This window comes from Tupaia chinensis, unplaced genomic scaffold, assembly GCF_000334495.1.
Source record: "Tupaia chinensis unplaced genomic scaffold, TupChi_1.0 Scaffold000575_1, whole genome shotgun sequence".
Taxonomy (NCBI): Eukaryota; Metazoa; Chordata; class Mammalia; order Scandentia; family Tupaiidae; genus Tupaia; species Tupaia belangeri.
In genome coordinates, this window is record NW_006160089.1 from 1,937,950 (window position 1) to 1,954,255 (window position 16,306).

The 16,306-nt window shown below is 57.1% G+C and overlaps 1 protein-coding gene and 1 long non-coding RNA gene across 3 annotated transcripts in view; one reads left to right on the plus strand and one right to left on the minus strand.

Moving 5' to 3' along the window:
• NEK6 (NIMA related kinase 6) overlaps nt 1–16,306 on the plus strand; it is a 58,799-nt gene that overhangs the window by 3,404 nt on the left and 39,089 nt on the right. For both annotated transcript variants that reach the window (XM_006158231.3, XM_006158230.3), the window contains exon 2: nt 7,203–7,320. In XM_006158231.3, coding sequence (XP_006158293.1) covers nt 7,231–7,320 — 90 coding nt within the window. In that variant the 5' untranslated portion in view covers nt 7,203–7,230. The remainder of the gene's footprint in view (nt 1–7,202; nt 7,321–16,306) is intronic.
• Nucleotides 13,215–16,306, minus strand: part of LOC102490675 (uncharacterized) — a 14,654-nt gene continuing 11,562 nt past the window's right edge. Inside the window, exon 3 of the long non-coding RNA XR_003551009.1 lies at nt 13,215–13,972. This is a non-coding gene — a long non-coding RNA (uncharacterized LOC102490675). The remainder of the gene's footprint in view (nt 13,973–16,306) is intronic.

The following is a 16,306-nucleotide window of genomic DNA, read 5'->3' on the forward strand; positions in this document are numbered from 1 at the left end:
AGCCTCTTGGCAGAGAGGGGCAGTCCCATCGCCGAGAGGCACTTGGGGAAGGTAGGCAGGGCTCCAGTGTGGGCCAGGTCTGTGGCTGTCTATGGTTGGGGTCTGTTGCTCAGGAGAGAAGCCCCAGGCTGGAGAGAGAAGGAAGCAGGTGGGCGGTGGGTGAGAACTAAGCTGGGAGGCCAATGGGGCCAGGGTGCCAGGAGGTGAGCTAAGTGGCAAGAGAGGCCCCATGTAGCCGTGGCTGTGGTGGCCCCATCGGCCGGGTGGCTGCTGCATCTCCCGACCAGTGACCTCCAGGTACTGCAGGTGCATTCTTGGGGAGGGTCCTGCCTGCAGGAAGGGGGCAGTTAGGGACCTTGCTGCCCCACCTGCACCCTCGTCCCAGGGAGAGGCTTGTGTCCCTGAAGAAGCCAGGCTTCCACTGGTTGCGGAGCCACAGAATCTGAGCAGTGTTAGTGGCTTTGTGGGAAGCAGGGGGGGAAGTGGGCCCAACTCGGAAACCAGACACCACCCGTGACTCGTCTACACCAGCTTGACAGCCCCCATGACTGGCGGAGACCGGCCTGCTTCCTGCCAAGTGATGGATGGGTAACGTCTTTTTGTCTCAGGACTGGCTGAGAAGGGGGGCCTGGGGCTGAGGAAGGGCAGCACAGTCAGGGACCCCAGCTCAGGCCAGAGTTGATTGATTCACTCATTCATTTATGCTCTCTCAGGGCAGTACGGGCCCCCAGCACACACTCAGCCTTGCACGCTCTGAGCAAGGGTCCATGGCCAGAACGTTCCTGGCCATCTGTCACTGGAAGGGCTGCAGTGAGCCACCAGCCTCCAGGAGACATAGCATTTGGCAGAAGGCAAAGGAGGAATTTCCCCCGAATGAAACTTCTAGAAGTTAGAGGCAAGGCCCAGACCATAGTCTTGGTCCGGAAGGCCATTTGAAACCTCAGAGCCCAGCCCAGTGCAGGGGAGTGCCCCAGCTAGACCCAAGCCCCCATGTCCCCTAGGGCCACGTCCCACATTAGAGCCTCAACCACAGCCGGGGCAGGGAGGAGCATGCCAGAAGGCTTTTGTGGAGGTCACCACAGATCATGTCAAGATGAAGGCATTTGTCCTAGAGCAAGCCCCGGGAGGCTAGGCAGTGTGGTGCATGGAGCAGTGCTCTTTGGTCCTGCAGCCCCAGCTCTGTCGCTTACCAGCCGTGTGACCCTGGGCAAGCCTCTGCTGCTCTCTGAGCCCCAGTCCCGTGTCTGCCGCGTGGAGGCGACCGCTGCTCCCGTGCTCAGTGAGGGTTACCAGGACGTGGCTGACAGCAGCTCAAGCCGCAGCGGCCTTTCCCACGTGCCAGGCTCTAAAGTCACACCTGTGAACACGTCCGTTCTCTCACTGACCCCAAAGGGAGAGTTACCATCTGCCCCATTGTCCAGATGAAGCTGAGACAGACACTGCGTGGTCAGGTACAACTGGGCGGAGATTTGAACCCAGGCAGTCCAACTCCAGAACCAGTCAGTTAGCCCCCATCTGGGTCCTGGGCGCCCAGTAGATACAGCACACGACAGCACATTGCTGTTGGCACCAGAGCCGGGAACCCGCCTAGGAAGGAACATGGATCCCCCGCAGAGTCTCGGAGATGCAGGGCCCTGCACATCCCAGGAGAAAGGCCCTCTTTGAGATGGTGCCCGCGGCCTGTGGCTCCGGCTCCTGCATTCCATGGATTGTTGGCCCCTGACTCGGACTTGGCGGACACCGCCTCATTGTTCTGAACTTGGCAGGAGCCACGGGATCCCGGGGACGGCAGCTCCCGTGTTACCCGGAGGTGCCTGCGTGCCTGTGCCGAGGGGCTTTCCCTGCTCCCAAGTCTCGTCCCTCCAAACCGCTTTCTCAGTCTTTCGGCATCTGAATTTCCGGAGAAAGGGGCTTGAGCTTCTGTTGGGGTGTAGACAAACAGACTGCAGATTCCCTAAAATCCATTACTCCTGGAGAGCCCCAAGAGGCAGCAGGTTCCTTGGAAGGTGGAAGGGCTTTGGAGTTGGTAAGATCTGGGTGCGAATCCCCCCTCTGAAACTTAACTGAAGGGCATCAAGTCTTCCCTCCTGGCCTTAGGTTCTCCGTCTGTAAAATGGGCCCACCAACAGCTCCAAGCATGAAGGGGAGAGACCTGGCCCACTGCAAGTGCTCAGAGACCCTTCTTTCTTCCCTCCCTCTCTCCCCCTCCCTCCCGTTCCACCTCCCCTCCCTGCCTGCCCCCTTCCCCTCTGAGGTGCCCTCTCTGGCGTTGGTGGTCAGGGACTCGAGCTGTTTTCCAGGACTCCATCCTAGGAAGTGCAGCAGGTCCCATTAGGTTCTGGGCAGACAGCCCTGGGTGACAGTGACATACCAAGCCCCAAGGGTTGGCAGACTCTGTGTGTGGACAACCTGTGTCAGCTTGGAGCATCCAGAGGGCAAGGGCTCTGGGGTGTCGGCCCATGGGCCCGTGGGGAAATGGCCTTTGCCGCCCGCCGGCCCTGCGATCGCCCCTCCATGCTCAGCACGGCTGCCGCCTTGCGTGGGGAGAGGGCTCGTTCTGCGGGAAGGTGATGTACTGCCCCCATCAGCGCCCATGGGAGGTGCAGAGCATTGGTGTTGGACAAAGATGCCCTCAGAGGTTCAAGCCCTGGCCCCACTAGTGATCCGCGGGACCTGTGCATATCTTGTCACCTCCTGGTGCCCAAGTTTCCTTATCTGGAAAACGGGACGATACCAGCGCTTACCTCATGGGTCGTCATTGAGGTGGGCTGTTAGAGGGGAAGTGTGTTAGCTATCATTGTCATTCTTGGTACTGTTCTTTCTGCTCTGGCCTGGGCCCCTGTGGGATGTTCCTGGGGGCCCGGATGAGCCCACAGAGTGAGCTCCTAAGCGTGTGTCTGCTGCCGCCTTTGGATGCAGATGTTGGAGGAGCCTGGAGGCCATGAAGGAGGCCAGAATGCCACTCACAGTGCCGACGGAAATAACCAACTCTGTAAAAATGATAATTAATGTGGTTTATTTCGAATCACGAATTTGAGAGACCTAGGCCCCGAAAGGAGGAAAAACATGCCTTTCTCTTGGGGTGAAAGAGAAAGGGGTTCTTTTTACTTGATTTTGAGAGCGAGAGACAGCATTTTGAATTTAGCAAAGAGTTTTTGCGTTGGTCTGGCCCAGAAAGGTGGGCCAAGAGCAAGCGGGGGCTTGCAGGTTATAGGTGGGTCGCACAGTGTTTAGGGTGGTGACTGGGAAAGGGGGCTGCTGAGGCCAGAGAGGAACATGCTTGCACAGTGATGGGGAGGCTCATGATACATCACAGAGATGCTCCAGCACCACGCCGGGCCAGGATGTCGGAGTCCTGTTACCCTTGGGTCAACATGCTCTGTTAGCGCCTGTGGACAGGACTTCCTCCAGGCCCTCTGGAAAGGATTTTGGAAAGATAGGGAAAAAAGCAGACAGACTTCTGTCCACAGCAGCCACCTGCTAACCCGTGCTCAAGGTCCCAGCTGGTGAATGACGTCAGAGTCAAGAGTCCCTTCCAGGCCTGCTGCCCCAAAGCCCTTGGTCCCAGGGCTAAGTGCATTTGGGGGTGGGTGGGGAAAGGTGTCCAGCACGTGGGAAGCCTGGGGCAGGTGGGCGTGTGGCCCAGAGAGCGCACATCTGGGCCTCTAAAGGGTGGCCCGTGAGCTAAGCCTGCGCCTTCTGAGATGAAGGTGAAACCTTCGTGCGGAAGACACTTCTCCAGCCTTCCTCCCAGTTCTCCCTACGGGCAGACGATGTGGATGTGCCACCTTGAGGGGCCTGGGGTGCAGCGAAGCAGCTGCGGAGCTTGTAGGAGTCTAGTTTTACTTTTCATTCATGCACGTCTTACACTGGGCTCCCTCTCACATGCCCTAAGTCACGGCATGCCTGGGGAGGCTGTTTACCTGTTTATCGGGGCCTTTTCCTACCCACTCCTCCACCGTGTTGCCCTGGGGGTGCGCTCCGGTGCAACCCAGGTCCCATCTGCATTGCAGGACCTGGTGGGGACTGCCAGGTGCAGAGACATGGCAGTGCAGGTGGGAGATGAGGCCTGGGCTGAGGCAGAAGCCAGGTGGGACAGGAGAGAGGCCCCAAGTGTGGGCACCCCCCATACATGCCCCTCCGTGAGACGCCAGTGTGAGGCAGTGCTCCATGTCTCCATGGAAGGGCAGGCATGCGCTCTACCTGTCCATCTGAATGCGCTAGGGTGGACCCCATAGCAGCCAAGTCTGTGGGTGAGGGTCAGCCTCCAGCAGCTTTGTAGGTGCAAGCCTGTACTGGCATGACAGCAGGGAGTGGGGGCGTCCAGCGTCTGTACCCCTGCTCCCCCATGGCCTCACTTTCTGTCTCCTTTGCATGTGGAAGAGCAGTTTAACCTCCGGGCATAGCTGGTAGACAGTTCAAGGGCCCAGCTGGGGCTGCCCTGAGGGCACAGAGGAAGCCACGCTGGACATCGTATGGTGCCCACGTGCAGTTTCCAGGGAGGCTTGGGGTGCCCTCAGGGGCACAGCTGGGGACCCCGAGGATCAAGCTCAGCGGGCAATTTAGGGGTTGGTGGACATCCTTTGACACGTCAAAGGGTGTCATAGACATCCCTGGAGCCGGCTGCCAACCGCTGTGGCTGGAACCAGACTGCGGTGGGGAAGAAGGAAGGATGATTTGCCACATGAGACGCAGCGACCAGACCTACAGGGCTCAGGGTGTCACAGCCCCAGTGGCGTTGGGCACGGGTCTGCTTAAGAGGTAGACAGCCAGGCTGGCTGGCCCGCGGGACTGGGGAGACTTTCAGTTTGGGATTTGGCGTGTGAGAGTGGCTGGTGACCAGGCCTAAGGTGGCGAGGGGCAGTCTGCCTTGAACAGACAGCGTCTTAGGTTGGCGGAAGACGGCCCTGAAATGAGGACACCTAGACACCAAGGCAGAGCCCACAGGAGCCTCGAAGGGAGTGGGCAGAAAGACAAGGGGCTGTTTAGGATGAAACCCACTACCCACGGGGCCTCTGGCAGGGGAGGACACCGACCTGAGTCGGGGCTGACGTCCAGGCTGGCCTCCCTCAGTCATTCCTGACGGGACGGGGCTCCATTTCCAGCGACTCTGATTCTCCTGGGGTACAGACCCCGCTCCTCCAGTAGCCTCCATCCTCACAGGGTACTGTCTCAGGTGTGGACAGGCCAGGGGGCCCTGGGACAGCCAGCCCAGCAGGTGTGGGGCTCTACCACGTGCTTCCGTACATGCCCTCAGGAGTCCAGGCCTGTCCCTGGCACACGGGGGGCAGCAGGCAGCGTCTGCAGGCATGCTTGAGGGTGAACGATGTTCTTTCTTGCCCGGGAGGCAGGCTTTTCAAAGCCAGGTGTCGAGAATGGTATTGGAGCAAACGGCAGGGTTGTAGAGTAGTATATATATGGTATTGGAGCAAGCGGCAGGGTTGTAGAGTAGTATATATATGGTATTGGAGCAAGCGGCAGGGTTGTAGAGTAGTATATATATGGTACTGGAGCAAGCGGCAGGGTTGTAGAGTAGTATATATATGGTACTGGAGCAAGCGGCAGGGTTGTAGAGTAGTATATATATGGTACTGGAGCAAGCGGCAGGGTTGTAGAGTAGTATATATATGGTACTGGAGCAAGCGGCAGGGTTGTAGAGTAGTATATATATGGTACTGGAGCAAGCGGCAGGGTTGTAGAGTAGTATATATATGGTACTGGAGCAAGCGGCAGGGTTGTAGAGTAGTATATATATGGTACTGGAGCAAGCGGCAGGGTTGTAGAGTAGTATATATATGGTACTGGAGCAAGCGGCAGGGTTGTAGAGTAGTATATATATGGTACTGGAGCAAGCGGCAGGGTTGTAGAGTAGTATATATATGGTACTGGAGCAAGCGGCAGGGTTGTAGAGTAGTATATATATGGTACTGGAGCAAGCGGCAGGGTTGTAGAGTATATATATAGTGCAGTAAAGGACGCTAGTGACCTTGTTTTGAATTTGTCACCGGGTACATACACTGCCAGAGGGAGTGGGCATCCCCCAATGGGGCCTCGTCACACCACAGCCCCTTCCTCCTTTCCTTACCCTGTTGGGATTTGGGGCAGGCATGCACTCGTATCTGGTGTCCTTTTCAAGCCACCCGTTCATGACTTGAACTGCATGGTTGGCCACGTGGGATCCAGCCCCATTAACCACCAGGCCATGGTGCCAGCCCCGTCCGTGACAAATATGTATTTGCTAATAACCGGCAGAGCAAATCTCCAGTATGCACAGTACAGAGTAACAATAAATGTCAGAGAAGGCAGATGGATTTCTCTCCTGGACCTGATTGTTACACTGTCCCACAGAAATGTACAACTACCCTACATAAATCAGAAGTTACAAGGGGAGTTACTGAACAAAATAAAGGATCTGGGGGCCGGCTCTCCCTATGGGCCAACCGCTCCTTCTGTGTTCCTAAGCTCGGCCCCTGCCCCAGAGGGGCCTGTCTGCTGGGGGAGGCCAGAGGCCGCCCTGACACCAGGAGTAGGAGCGACTTGGATGTGACATGCGGATGCCTTTAGCTCAGCCTCACGTCCACAGTGGGTGCTTAATCAGGGAGAGCTGCTGCGGTGACCATAGCTGCTGGGGACTAGCGCCCCTGACCGTCCTGCGGCCACAAAGCCCTGGAGGTTGGGGAGCTGTCCTCTGAGTGGGACCCATGGGCCCTGGCCTTCCCAGCATCGTAGCCTGACCCAGCAGGGTGGAGTGGGTCCTTCAGCTGCTACTCACAGTCTGACTGTCCCGACCGTCCAGGCTGCCGACCTGAGTTTATGTGGGATGCTGCTGGGGACCGGACTACAGTACTGCCCCCAGCAGGCAGGGAGGGCAGAGCAGTGGGAAGAACAAGGCTTTGGAGTCCTCTAACGTGGGGTGAACCTGGTTTCTTCATTGCTGGGGACGGTCACCAGTAGACTCCCAGCCAGGAGCCTCGTTTCCCCCTCTTCTCGGTGGGGGTGATTCTAGCTATGCAGTCAGGGTGGGAGAATGGAGTGGGAGTGAGTCACGTGGGCACCGAGTCCTAGACTGAGCTGGGCGACTGTGGGCAAGGGCCTCCACTGGCCCTCACCTCAGCTCGCACTCTAAGATCCGGCCGGTGGAGATCTCTCTCCTTCTTGGGGCCCTATCAGAGGAAGTGACAAGCACCTGCTTTCTGTTACAGCCCGTGTCCTTGTAGGCTGGCATGCAGGATGGCAGGACAGCCCGGCCACATGCCCCATGGAGGGAGCCCGAACAACCTCTGCCACACTCCGGGACCTGCACACCCTCCCGACCCACAGGTAAGCCCCCTCCCTTTGCAGTGCTTTGTTGCATCTTCAAGGAACAAGATTCCTGGGGTTCCTTTGTCTGAGTCCCAGGCACTGGAGAAAGCCCTCTCAGCACCCCCAGACAGAGCCTTTTCTCAAATGCTTCCAGTGACGGGAAGCTTACTACCTAACCTAGTGAGCCCTTCATGTAATTCAGAACCTGCGAAGCCTCCCCTGTGCTGGGCTGGGCTGCCAGACCTGGGTCCTACCCCGGGGATTTACATGTGAATGGATTAGAAGGGGACAGAGAGGGCGGTGGTGGTGGCCAGAGGAGGGTGAGCACCTCAGGGAATGGGCAGGGGTGGAGGGGCAGCCAGTGTCTGCCGTCCTTGCTGGCTGTAAGGGTGCTCTGACCCTCCTCCACCTCTTCATTTATGACCAGCAGAGCCTGGGGGAGCACGGGTTTCCACATACCTGCTGTCCTGTGTGCAGATTCCTGGCTGAGCAGCCTGGCCTCTGGGTGTCTGAGCTGCTGTCACACCCCATGCCTTGACACACGCTGCTCCCTGGGCCTGGAATGCCCTCCCCAACTCCTCCTCCGAGTCGTAGTCCAATTGCCGCTGCTTCGGGAAGACCACCTGCTCCAGCGCTGCCCGGCCCTGCCCGGCCCTGCTCACCCCTCTGTGCCACCTCACACCTGTGCACACACACACCTGGGTCACGGCCATGGTCACTCCCACTGGGGACTCGTTTCCGAATCCTCCAGAGTGGGGTTTGCCCGCTGACTGTGTCCTAGGCCAAGCGCAGAGGAGCCCCTGGTGCCTGAGTTAACGAAGAGCAGATACGTGTGCGTGTGCGGGGGCCCGCGGGACACAGAGCCAGGTCTGCTCTTCAGAAGTGCGCGGCCTCAGGACAAAGTTAACTGAGCGGCAGAAACTTGGGGGCCCATGGAGCCCCTCAGGGCACCCAATCCAAACGGGGGCCAGAGAGGCTTTCTCAAGGACATGGCATGCACAGGCCTGGAGGGGACAGGCAGCTTGTCCAGGCGGGTTGTCTGCGGCCAGATCTCTAGAATTCTGTGCCGTCTGGAATGATGGGAAGTTCTTGTCAGAGGTGGCTTTTACCCCAAGGCTGTGAGACCGTGGTCAGGGAAATCCAGAGCCAGCCACCTTCCTGAGCTACCGAAGGCTATCATGGCTCCTTACTGTGGAAGAGCTCAGGTGAGCTGAGACTTGAGCAAGCGTCCCCATGTACAGTGGTACAGGTTAGGCACGGCACAGAAGTGCCTGGCCGAGGAGGCAGGTGGGGCAGGAACCCTTCCCCGTGTTTTCACTCTCACCAGGCCGTGCTCCCTGGCTATACCGCTTCCGCCCTAAGGAAGGTTCACCACTGCAACTTCATCTACCATGGAGGTGTGCAGGCGTGAGTGTGTACGTGCACACTCACAAGCATGTGGAGGGCCCATGGGCATCGAGACTATCTGCACCCCCTTTCCTGTTCCTGGCTGGGACACAGGGGCCTTTTTCCTGGTAGAATTTGGAGAGGCCGATCCCAGAAAGCTGGGGAGCCCTAGAACACTGTAGGTCAAGTCCCCCAAGATGCCGCACTGATGGCTGGGGGCGGCGGGGCCTCCTCGGGTAATGTAGCAATTTGTCATATTAAGTCATTCACTAACAGTCGAGTCCCCCTTGATTAATCTCCTAGAATTAGCCAGTTGCATTTCGAGCAATTAGGGTTAATTACAGCCTCATTTGGCAGAGGAGAGAGCCCCGTAATTATTTCACGAACAAGGCAAGGAGCGGTGGGCCGTCGCGGCGGCAGTGTCGCGGCATCTCGCTGCACACGTTGGAGTGGGTAACGACACCGGGAAGTGGTGCTGGGCTGCTCCGGGCAGCGGCATCCGGGGACAATGGCCCATCCCGCCAGTACCCGTCTCGGTGTGCAGAACTGTGTAAGCCGTGTGGGCGCCCGGAATGGCCGTGACTCGAGACCAGAGGCCCCTTCCCTCCTGTGGAGGCTCTGCTATCTCCTTGCGGCCATCCTGAGGGCAGGAGCCAGGACGGGCCAGCAAGGACACTCCGACTGGGCCAGGCTGGCTTCTGTTCCCACCCCCAGCCCTCCACAGCCAGATGGTGTTGAGTAAATGCCCTCCCAGAGCCTCAGTTTCCCCGTCTGTAGAACAGGGACAGTAATGATCCATTGTTGGGGCCGATGGCGGTGCAGTGGCAAAACAGGATGCTGTGCGAGGCCGGCCCACGTGGGAAGGTTCTGGTTTGTATCCCTGAGTGTGCAGGGCACGCAATGTGCCCATGATCTGGGCCGGCTGAGGCTGTGGGTGCACAGTGACGCTGTTGGCAGTCCTCGGGGCTCTGTCTCTCTGGCTTGGAAGAAATTAGCTAAGTAAACTTGAAAATAATGATACGTTGTTACCATGAGGCAATTGTGATGACCCAGCAGACACCACGTGGCACTTCTGGTAGGTGCTGAGGACATGGTATGTCATGAATCTAATCCTCACAGTTTAAAAACCACGTGAGCTGGGCCAGCAGGGGGCTCGGAGGTTAAGGCAGCTGGATCTCACCTGGCCGACTTCATGGTTCAAGTTCTGGACCCAGTGGCTTGAAAATTATACCAAGTGTGTGGGTGTATGTGCCCAAAATAGTGAGAGGAAAATGGAGAAGGGATTTGCTTTCTCACTTTTCCTCTTTCTCTGTCTCAAGCGAGCACACATTCCCTATAGCAAAAAAAAAAAAAGATTTTCACAGCTGAAGAGCCCAGAGCTGGATGATACTCCCCTGTGTAGAAAGAACATAAACTTGGGACCAGCAGATGGCATAATGGTTGCGTCGCTGGACTCCCATATAATCAACTGCTGTTTGAGTCCTGGACCCAGTGGTTTGCAACTCACACTAGGCACGTGTGCAAGCCTGCCCAAAATCCTGAGAGGAGAATGGAGAAGGAATTGCAGTGTGGCCATCCCCCGCAGGGAGTGATTTCTCACTTTCTGTCTCTGTCTCTTCGGCGAGCACACGTGACCTATAGCTAAAATCTCTCTTTTTAAAAAAAATGAAAAAAAAAAAAAAAGAACATGAACTATAACCACTCAGCCTGTGGTTTTTGTTAACCTTTTGTGCCCAGTGCTAGTGGTCTGTTTATTTCAGGAAACTTTCTAGCTCTGAAAGCACACCAAAATATATTTGCCGAACCTGGTGTATTATATGTGAAATTTGTACATACTAAGGAAAGCTGAATATGCTTGCTCTAATTGCAGGTTTTGCTTTTTTATTTATTTTTAGGAGAGATTTTTGCTATAGAATGTGTGTGCTTGCTGGAGAGACAGAGACAGAAAGCAAGAAATCACCACCACCACCACCCCCAGGGGGGATGGCCACGCCACAGTCCTTTCTCCTCCATTCTCCTCTTGGGATCTTGGGTACACACACACACACACACACACGCGCGCGCGCGCGCACACACACCTGGCGTAAGTGTAAGTCACTGGGTCCAGGACCCGAACTGTAGTCGACTACGTGGGAGTCCAGCGACGTAACCATTATGCCATCCGTTGTCCCCTCTTATTGCGGTTTTAATGGATGAATGGGCAGAGTTGAGAAAAGGAGCTCCCACCGCCCATGCTTCCTGGCTTTACCACGGTACCGCAGAGCCTTCCATGGAGAATGAAATGCACGGCTCAGACGACCCTCTAAGAAGCACACGCATCTCCAGGAAGGCGAAGGTGTCCTTGCCTGAGAAAGCCGTTAATGTGTCTTCCATCTGGAAAGTCTGCAGACCTGCTTGCCGCGCGCCAAGTTCAGTTCTATGTGGGCGCTACTCCACGAAAAGAATGTGCATGACTTCACAGGTCTTGGGGTAGCTGCTGCTAGCTGTGCATTGCAGGGACCAAGAGATGATGGTAGCACCAGCTAGTAGTGTGGGGCTAAGGCCCTGCATCTCACACAGCCACTAGCATGGTTCAAGTCCCAGACTCAGTGGCTTAAAAAACGCACCGGGCTCGTGTGCATGAATGCCCAAAATCCCAAGAGGTGAATGGAGAAGGGATTGCAGGATGATCATCCCCCCATGGGGAGGATGAAATTTCAGACATTTCTCACTTTCTCTCCCCCTCCCAGGAGTGCTTGTGTCCTATAGCAAATTCAAAGTAAAAAGAAAAAAAGAACAGGAAATGATAGTAGCTGGATAAGGCTTAATGACCAGCTGCTGAGGGCCGTTAGCATTCAGTATTTGCCAACTGTCAGTTTAGCGAACAGTTTCCTTCCTGCCCAGGGCCTCCCCGGTGCCAATGCCTGCCCCCTGCCCTCAGGAGGCTTGCAGGCTGCTGAGGAGCCCCACACGTATTCTAAGGAGATAGACAGCGTGGAGAGGTGGAAGCCCCAGAAGGGTGGGCAGATGCAGAGGGAGCCCATAGCGTGGGCGGTTGGTTCTGCCCAATGGATGAGCAGAGTTCGGGGTAGAACAGGAAGAGGAAGGGACACAGTGCAGGCCCAGACTCGAAGGCACCTGGCCAGTCGGGCTGGGTAAGGTGTTTCAGTTCCTGTGCTTTGGGCTGGACCCAGAGCCCAGTGGTTAAGGAGCCAGATCTCACACGTCTGACCAGTTCAGAGCCCTGCCCGGTGACTTGAAAGAACACGCCAAGTGCATATACATGCATGCTCAAAATCCCAGAAAGAGGGGAGCAGTGTGACCAGGCCCCTTTGGGTCTCTCTCTCTGGCAACACACGTGTCCCTCTGGCAAAAAGGAAAGAGAAAAAAAGAAAAAGCCGTGCTTAGCCAAGGCGGCCTGGAAGGTGGTCGCGAGCGTCTTGAATCCACACTGCATAACCTGAAATGGAATCTGGAGCGAACGGGGAGCCCGCTGTGACTTCAAGTTGATGAGAGAGTCGTGGGGTTTGGGTTTTAGAGAGGTCACTGGTGGCTGGGGCTTGTGGCTCCTGTGTGGTTACAGCAGGGAGGGAAGAAGGCCCCTGCCTCACCGGGGAGAGATGACTTGCCCCAAGTGGGTCCTCAGCCTTGGGAGCTGGGCACAGGGAGGGAGGACTCCAGACACCTCTGGGGAGAAAGCCAACCGCACTTGGTAGCGGAAGAAGGAGAGGAAGGGGCCAGGGATGGTCCCACCCCTGACTTGGCTGCTGCATCTCTGTGTGGTTTCACCCTTCGGGTCTTTGCTGGAGCTGGTTCCCAATTCTCTCACCCCTGCATTTAAGCTCAGCATTCCCGAGGTGAATAAGGATGGTTCTGGGGAGTCCCTGCCATTCAGGTGATCTGAGGCTCGCTGTGCCGTGGTGTCCACTCGCTGTTCCCCTGAGCTGAAGGCCCACAGAGCCTGGCCTGGACCTGTACATTGAGGTGGGGTGGTTGTGCCGACAGTGGGGTGCCTGACCTAGCCCCCAGTCCTCCCACCAGCTCAGAGAAGCGGGTCCCATTCAGTACCCCATCGTGCAGGGCGGAGTCAGGTGAGAAATCTCCCACTCGGCTGTCAAGGGGCAGAGTCGGGATTCTGTCCAGGCCCTTGTGACTCCGCAGTGTGAATTCGGGCCACTAGGACTTGGAGCGGGAAGATTGGCTTAGGGGTGAAAACTAGCCCGATCATGAGGAGCTGGCCAGGCTTGGCCTCCTAGGCAGCCGACAGTGTGAGCTCTTTGTAAAGCGCGCCCTTTTGTGGAATGCAGATCTGAAACATCGCTGGGTACACACGGCCCGAGTCCGTGAGGCGTCGCCCACACACAGTGTCAGATGTCTTTAAAGGTGAAATTCGTTTACAGGAAATGTCATTCTGATGAAGTGAGCTTTTTAAAATCGTAGAAACAGCGGCCTTAAAATTAATGATGCATTGCAAATATCAGGGAAAAAGGCCCATCCAGTGTAAAGATGATTAAAATTCAGGTCAGAAGTCTGACTTAGTCAGGCTAAATTTTTTAATGAGATTTCAGAAAATTAATTGGGCGAATGCATTTTTATTCTTTTAACATGTAATTTTATGCTCCTGTTTAAGAAAATAAAAAGAGGATTCGTCGATGTCTGAAGCTTATTTTGGTTCAAACATTTTAAACTCAAATTAGCACAGGGTGGGGGTGTTTGTGGCCTAATTTGATCTGTCTTGGGAAAGACAGCCTGGGTTTCTCGGCGCTTTCTGGATGGGGGTGGCCCAGATGGTCCGCGATCCCCCCCACCCCACCCGTTTCCCCAGCTGCCTGCCTCGACAGCATTTCTCCACAGGGCGAGTTCGGAGCAAGGTGACCCTGGGACCTCGGCCACCTCCAGGTTTTCTCCGCTGACCAGGGTTGAGGCTTTGCCCTCCCTCTCCTCCCTCAGATCTGACCTGTCACCCCAGGCAGCTCAGGCCTCCTCCCTTGGGCCCGGTGGGACTGGCAGCGGAGTGTGGGGTGGGTGCCATGGGGTCGGTGACCTCCCAGCCCCTCGGCTCCATATCCTCTCCCGTTGGGGGAAGTTAAGGGACCCCATGGCCTGGGGAAGGGCATGAGGGAGGCCAAGGGCAGCGAGGGCAGGTGCACACCTGGACAGCGGGTGACGAAGTGTCCCTTACCCACAGTGCCTGACTGTGGCGGTGGCGGTCATCTTGCATCCTGGTCAGCAGAGCTCCGTGGGGTGAGATGGTGATGGCTATGCCAGCAGCTGAGCACACCCTGAACTCGGTTCATTCCCGGTGCTAGAATGTAGGTGCCGTCACTAGCCCCACGCCACAGACAGCAGTATCAATAATAATGATGGCAACAGTAATAGTAGCCAACATGTTGCACTGCCAACGTGCCAGGCCCGCTTCTCGTTGCTTTCACCCAGTAATTCACTTAAACTCCCAGCAGCCCTGGGAAGAGGGCACGGTTAGGTGTACAGATGAGGAGACCAAGGCCCAAAAAGGGCTTGCCCAGGCCCACCATCAGGAAGCGGTAGGGTCATGGCTCGAACCCAGACCTCCAGGCTCCGTGTCAGGGTCTCAGTGGAAAGAGTACGCCATGCCCCAGGGGACGTGTTTATTTTCCCTAGGAACCAGCCTCCGGTCTCAGACAGAGCGGGGGACAGTTAGCAGGTGATGTCCAGTCTAAGAGGCCATCAGGGCCGTAGGTCATTAGACATTTTTCCGGGAGCCACCACGAGTCTGCCTTTCTGAGTTTGCCCAGCAGTTTAGAAGCCCCCCAGGCCCTCATCACCAACATCACCTTCTGGAATCCTCTGAGAACATCTGGGGTCATTGGCACCTCCCCAGGTGTGGATGACAGCTCCAGGGTCACTTGGCTGCAGGGGCCAGAGCAGAACTTGCTGGGGGCTGACCCAGGAGGGGAGGAAGGCCCTGGAGGTGGCAACTGAGATGGGCCTGACCTTCCAGGGCGAGAACTCAGTCCACTCCTTCCAGCTCGGGGGCCCCCCAAGTGGGGTGAGGTCAGGCGTCTGCTGGCTCAGGCAGTGCCCTGGGAGCCCTGGGTCCCAAGGTGCTCCACCACACCTGAGCAGAGGCCACTGGGGACAAGGCCCCCCGCCAGCCCTTTGAGGGCAGTGCCGCCAGAGCCTGCTGGTCTGTGCCCCAGCACGGAGCTGCTGCCCCCACGGAGCACTTCCCTCTAATTAGGTCGGATGGGTTGTGGCAGGAAATGCAAATCTGGGTCATCCATATGCAGATGTGCAGCTGGAGCTGGGCGCTGGGATGTCGCCTGCTCACCACATCCACCCCACTGCTGCTGCTTGGGTCACTGCGGGTCCTCCCCGCTGGCCCACCTCCTGCTCTGCACGGTGACAAGCAACATCTTGTTCCCAGAGAAGGGCTTCCTGGAAGCCCCTCACTGGGCCAAGGGGGAAAGCAAGGCCAGGAGGGGAGGGCTCCCCACCCCGTTTCACCCAGGGGTACTGCTGGCTCTAGATCCACAGGGCGATCGGGTCCCAGCCCTGCTGACTAGCCGTGTGGCTGTGCCTCGGTTTCCGTGTTTGCACACGGGCTGCGTAGCTCTTGTTCTCCAAGGCTGTGGATGCAAGACCGGATCTGGGGACACAGCTCCGGGGGCAACTGCCGTGGCGGGGCCTGCTGCCCAGCAGCTTGTCACTTGGGGACTGTGTGTGATTTCCACCGGACTCCTGGAGGCGACGGTGCCCATGTCACAGCCGCACTGCGCACCAGGCTGTTTGAGTATGTTCCATGTGTCGCTGACAGACAGGCTCTGGGCAGGTCGGAGCTTCAGTGCAGGGGACACAGGAGGGACTGAGACAGGGACCATGGGCTGGGCACGGGACAGGCACAGCTGGATTAGGAACCACAGCCCTGGCTCAGTTTAAGGTCTTGAAAGGAAAGCAGAGGGCTGAGGTGAGAGGTCCCCCTGGACGGAACACAGGGCGCCATAGTCCCCAGCCCGGGTCAACCCCAGCTCTGCCATTGCTTGCTGTGGGATCTGCAACAGGTGGCTTCTTCCTCTTCAAGCCTCGGTTTCCCGAAATGGGGATAGCAGTGAGAGCCCCTCGTAGGGTGTTCTGAGCTGGTGTGTGGGTGCATCTGCACAGTGCCCAGTGAGCCCTGAGCACTCCGTAATGCTTGCTGCTCTTGGGTGGGTGCTTGGCGGGTTGGTAGGCTAATTTCAGTTAGTTGCTAAAGAATTCACCCGACAGCCATCAGCCCTGGTGGGCAGAATCTCTTCCTCCTCCACCACCAGGCCTCCTGCTCCAGTCCCAGGGCGAGTGTCTTCAAATCACCCACCACGGGAGGTCAACTTTTATCTTGCCAAGGGAGAGAAGCAGTGTGATTACGATTACAGACTGGGAGGTCGTGGCAGGAGGATGTCGCGGAGTTCTTGGGCAGAGCTGCGACCATGCAGCAGCTTAGCAGAAGGCCAGAGAGGCACAGGAAGCCAGAGCCTGGACCAGGATGTGGCTGCTCAGAGCCTCGGGGCTCTGTACACGTGCCCCTGTGCACCTGCCCCCCACGGTGGCCACACACTCTGTCTTCTCCATTTACTGACGCACAGAGTGGCTTTTTTTTTTGACCCAGGACACCCGCCACCCC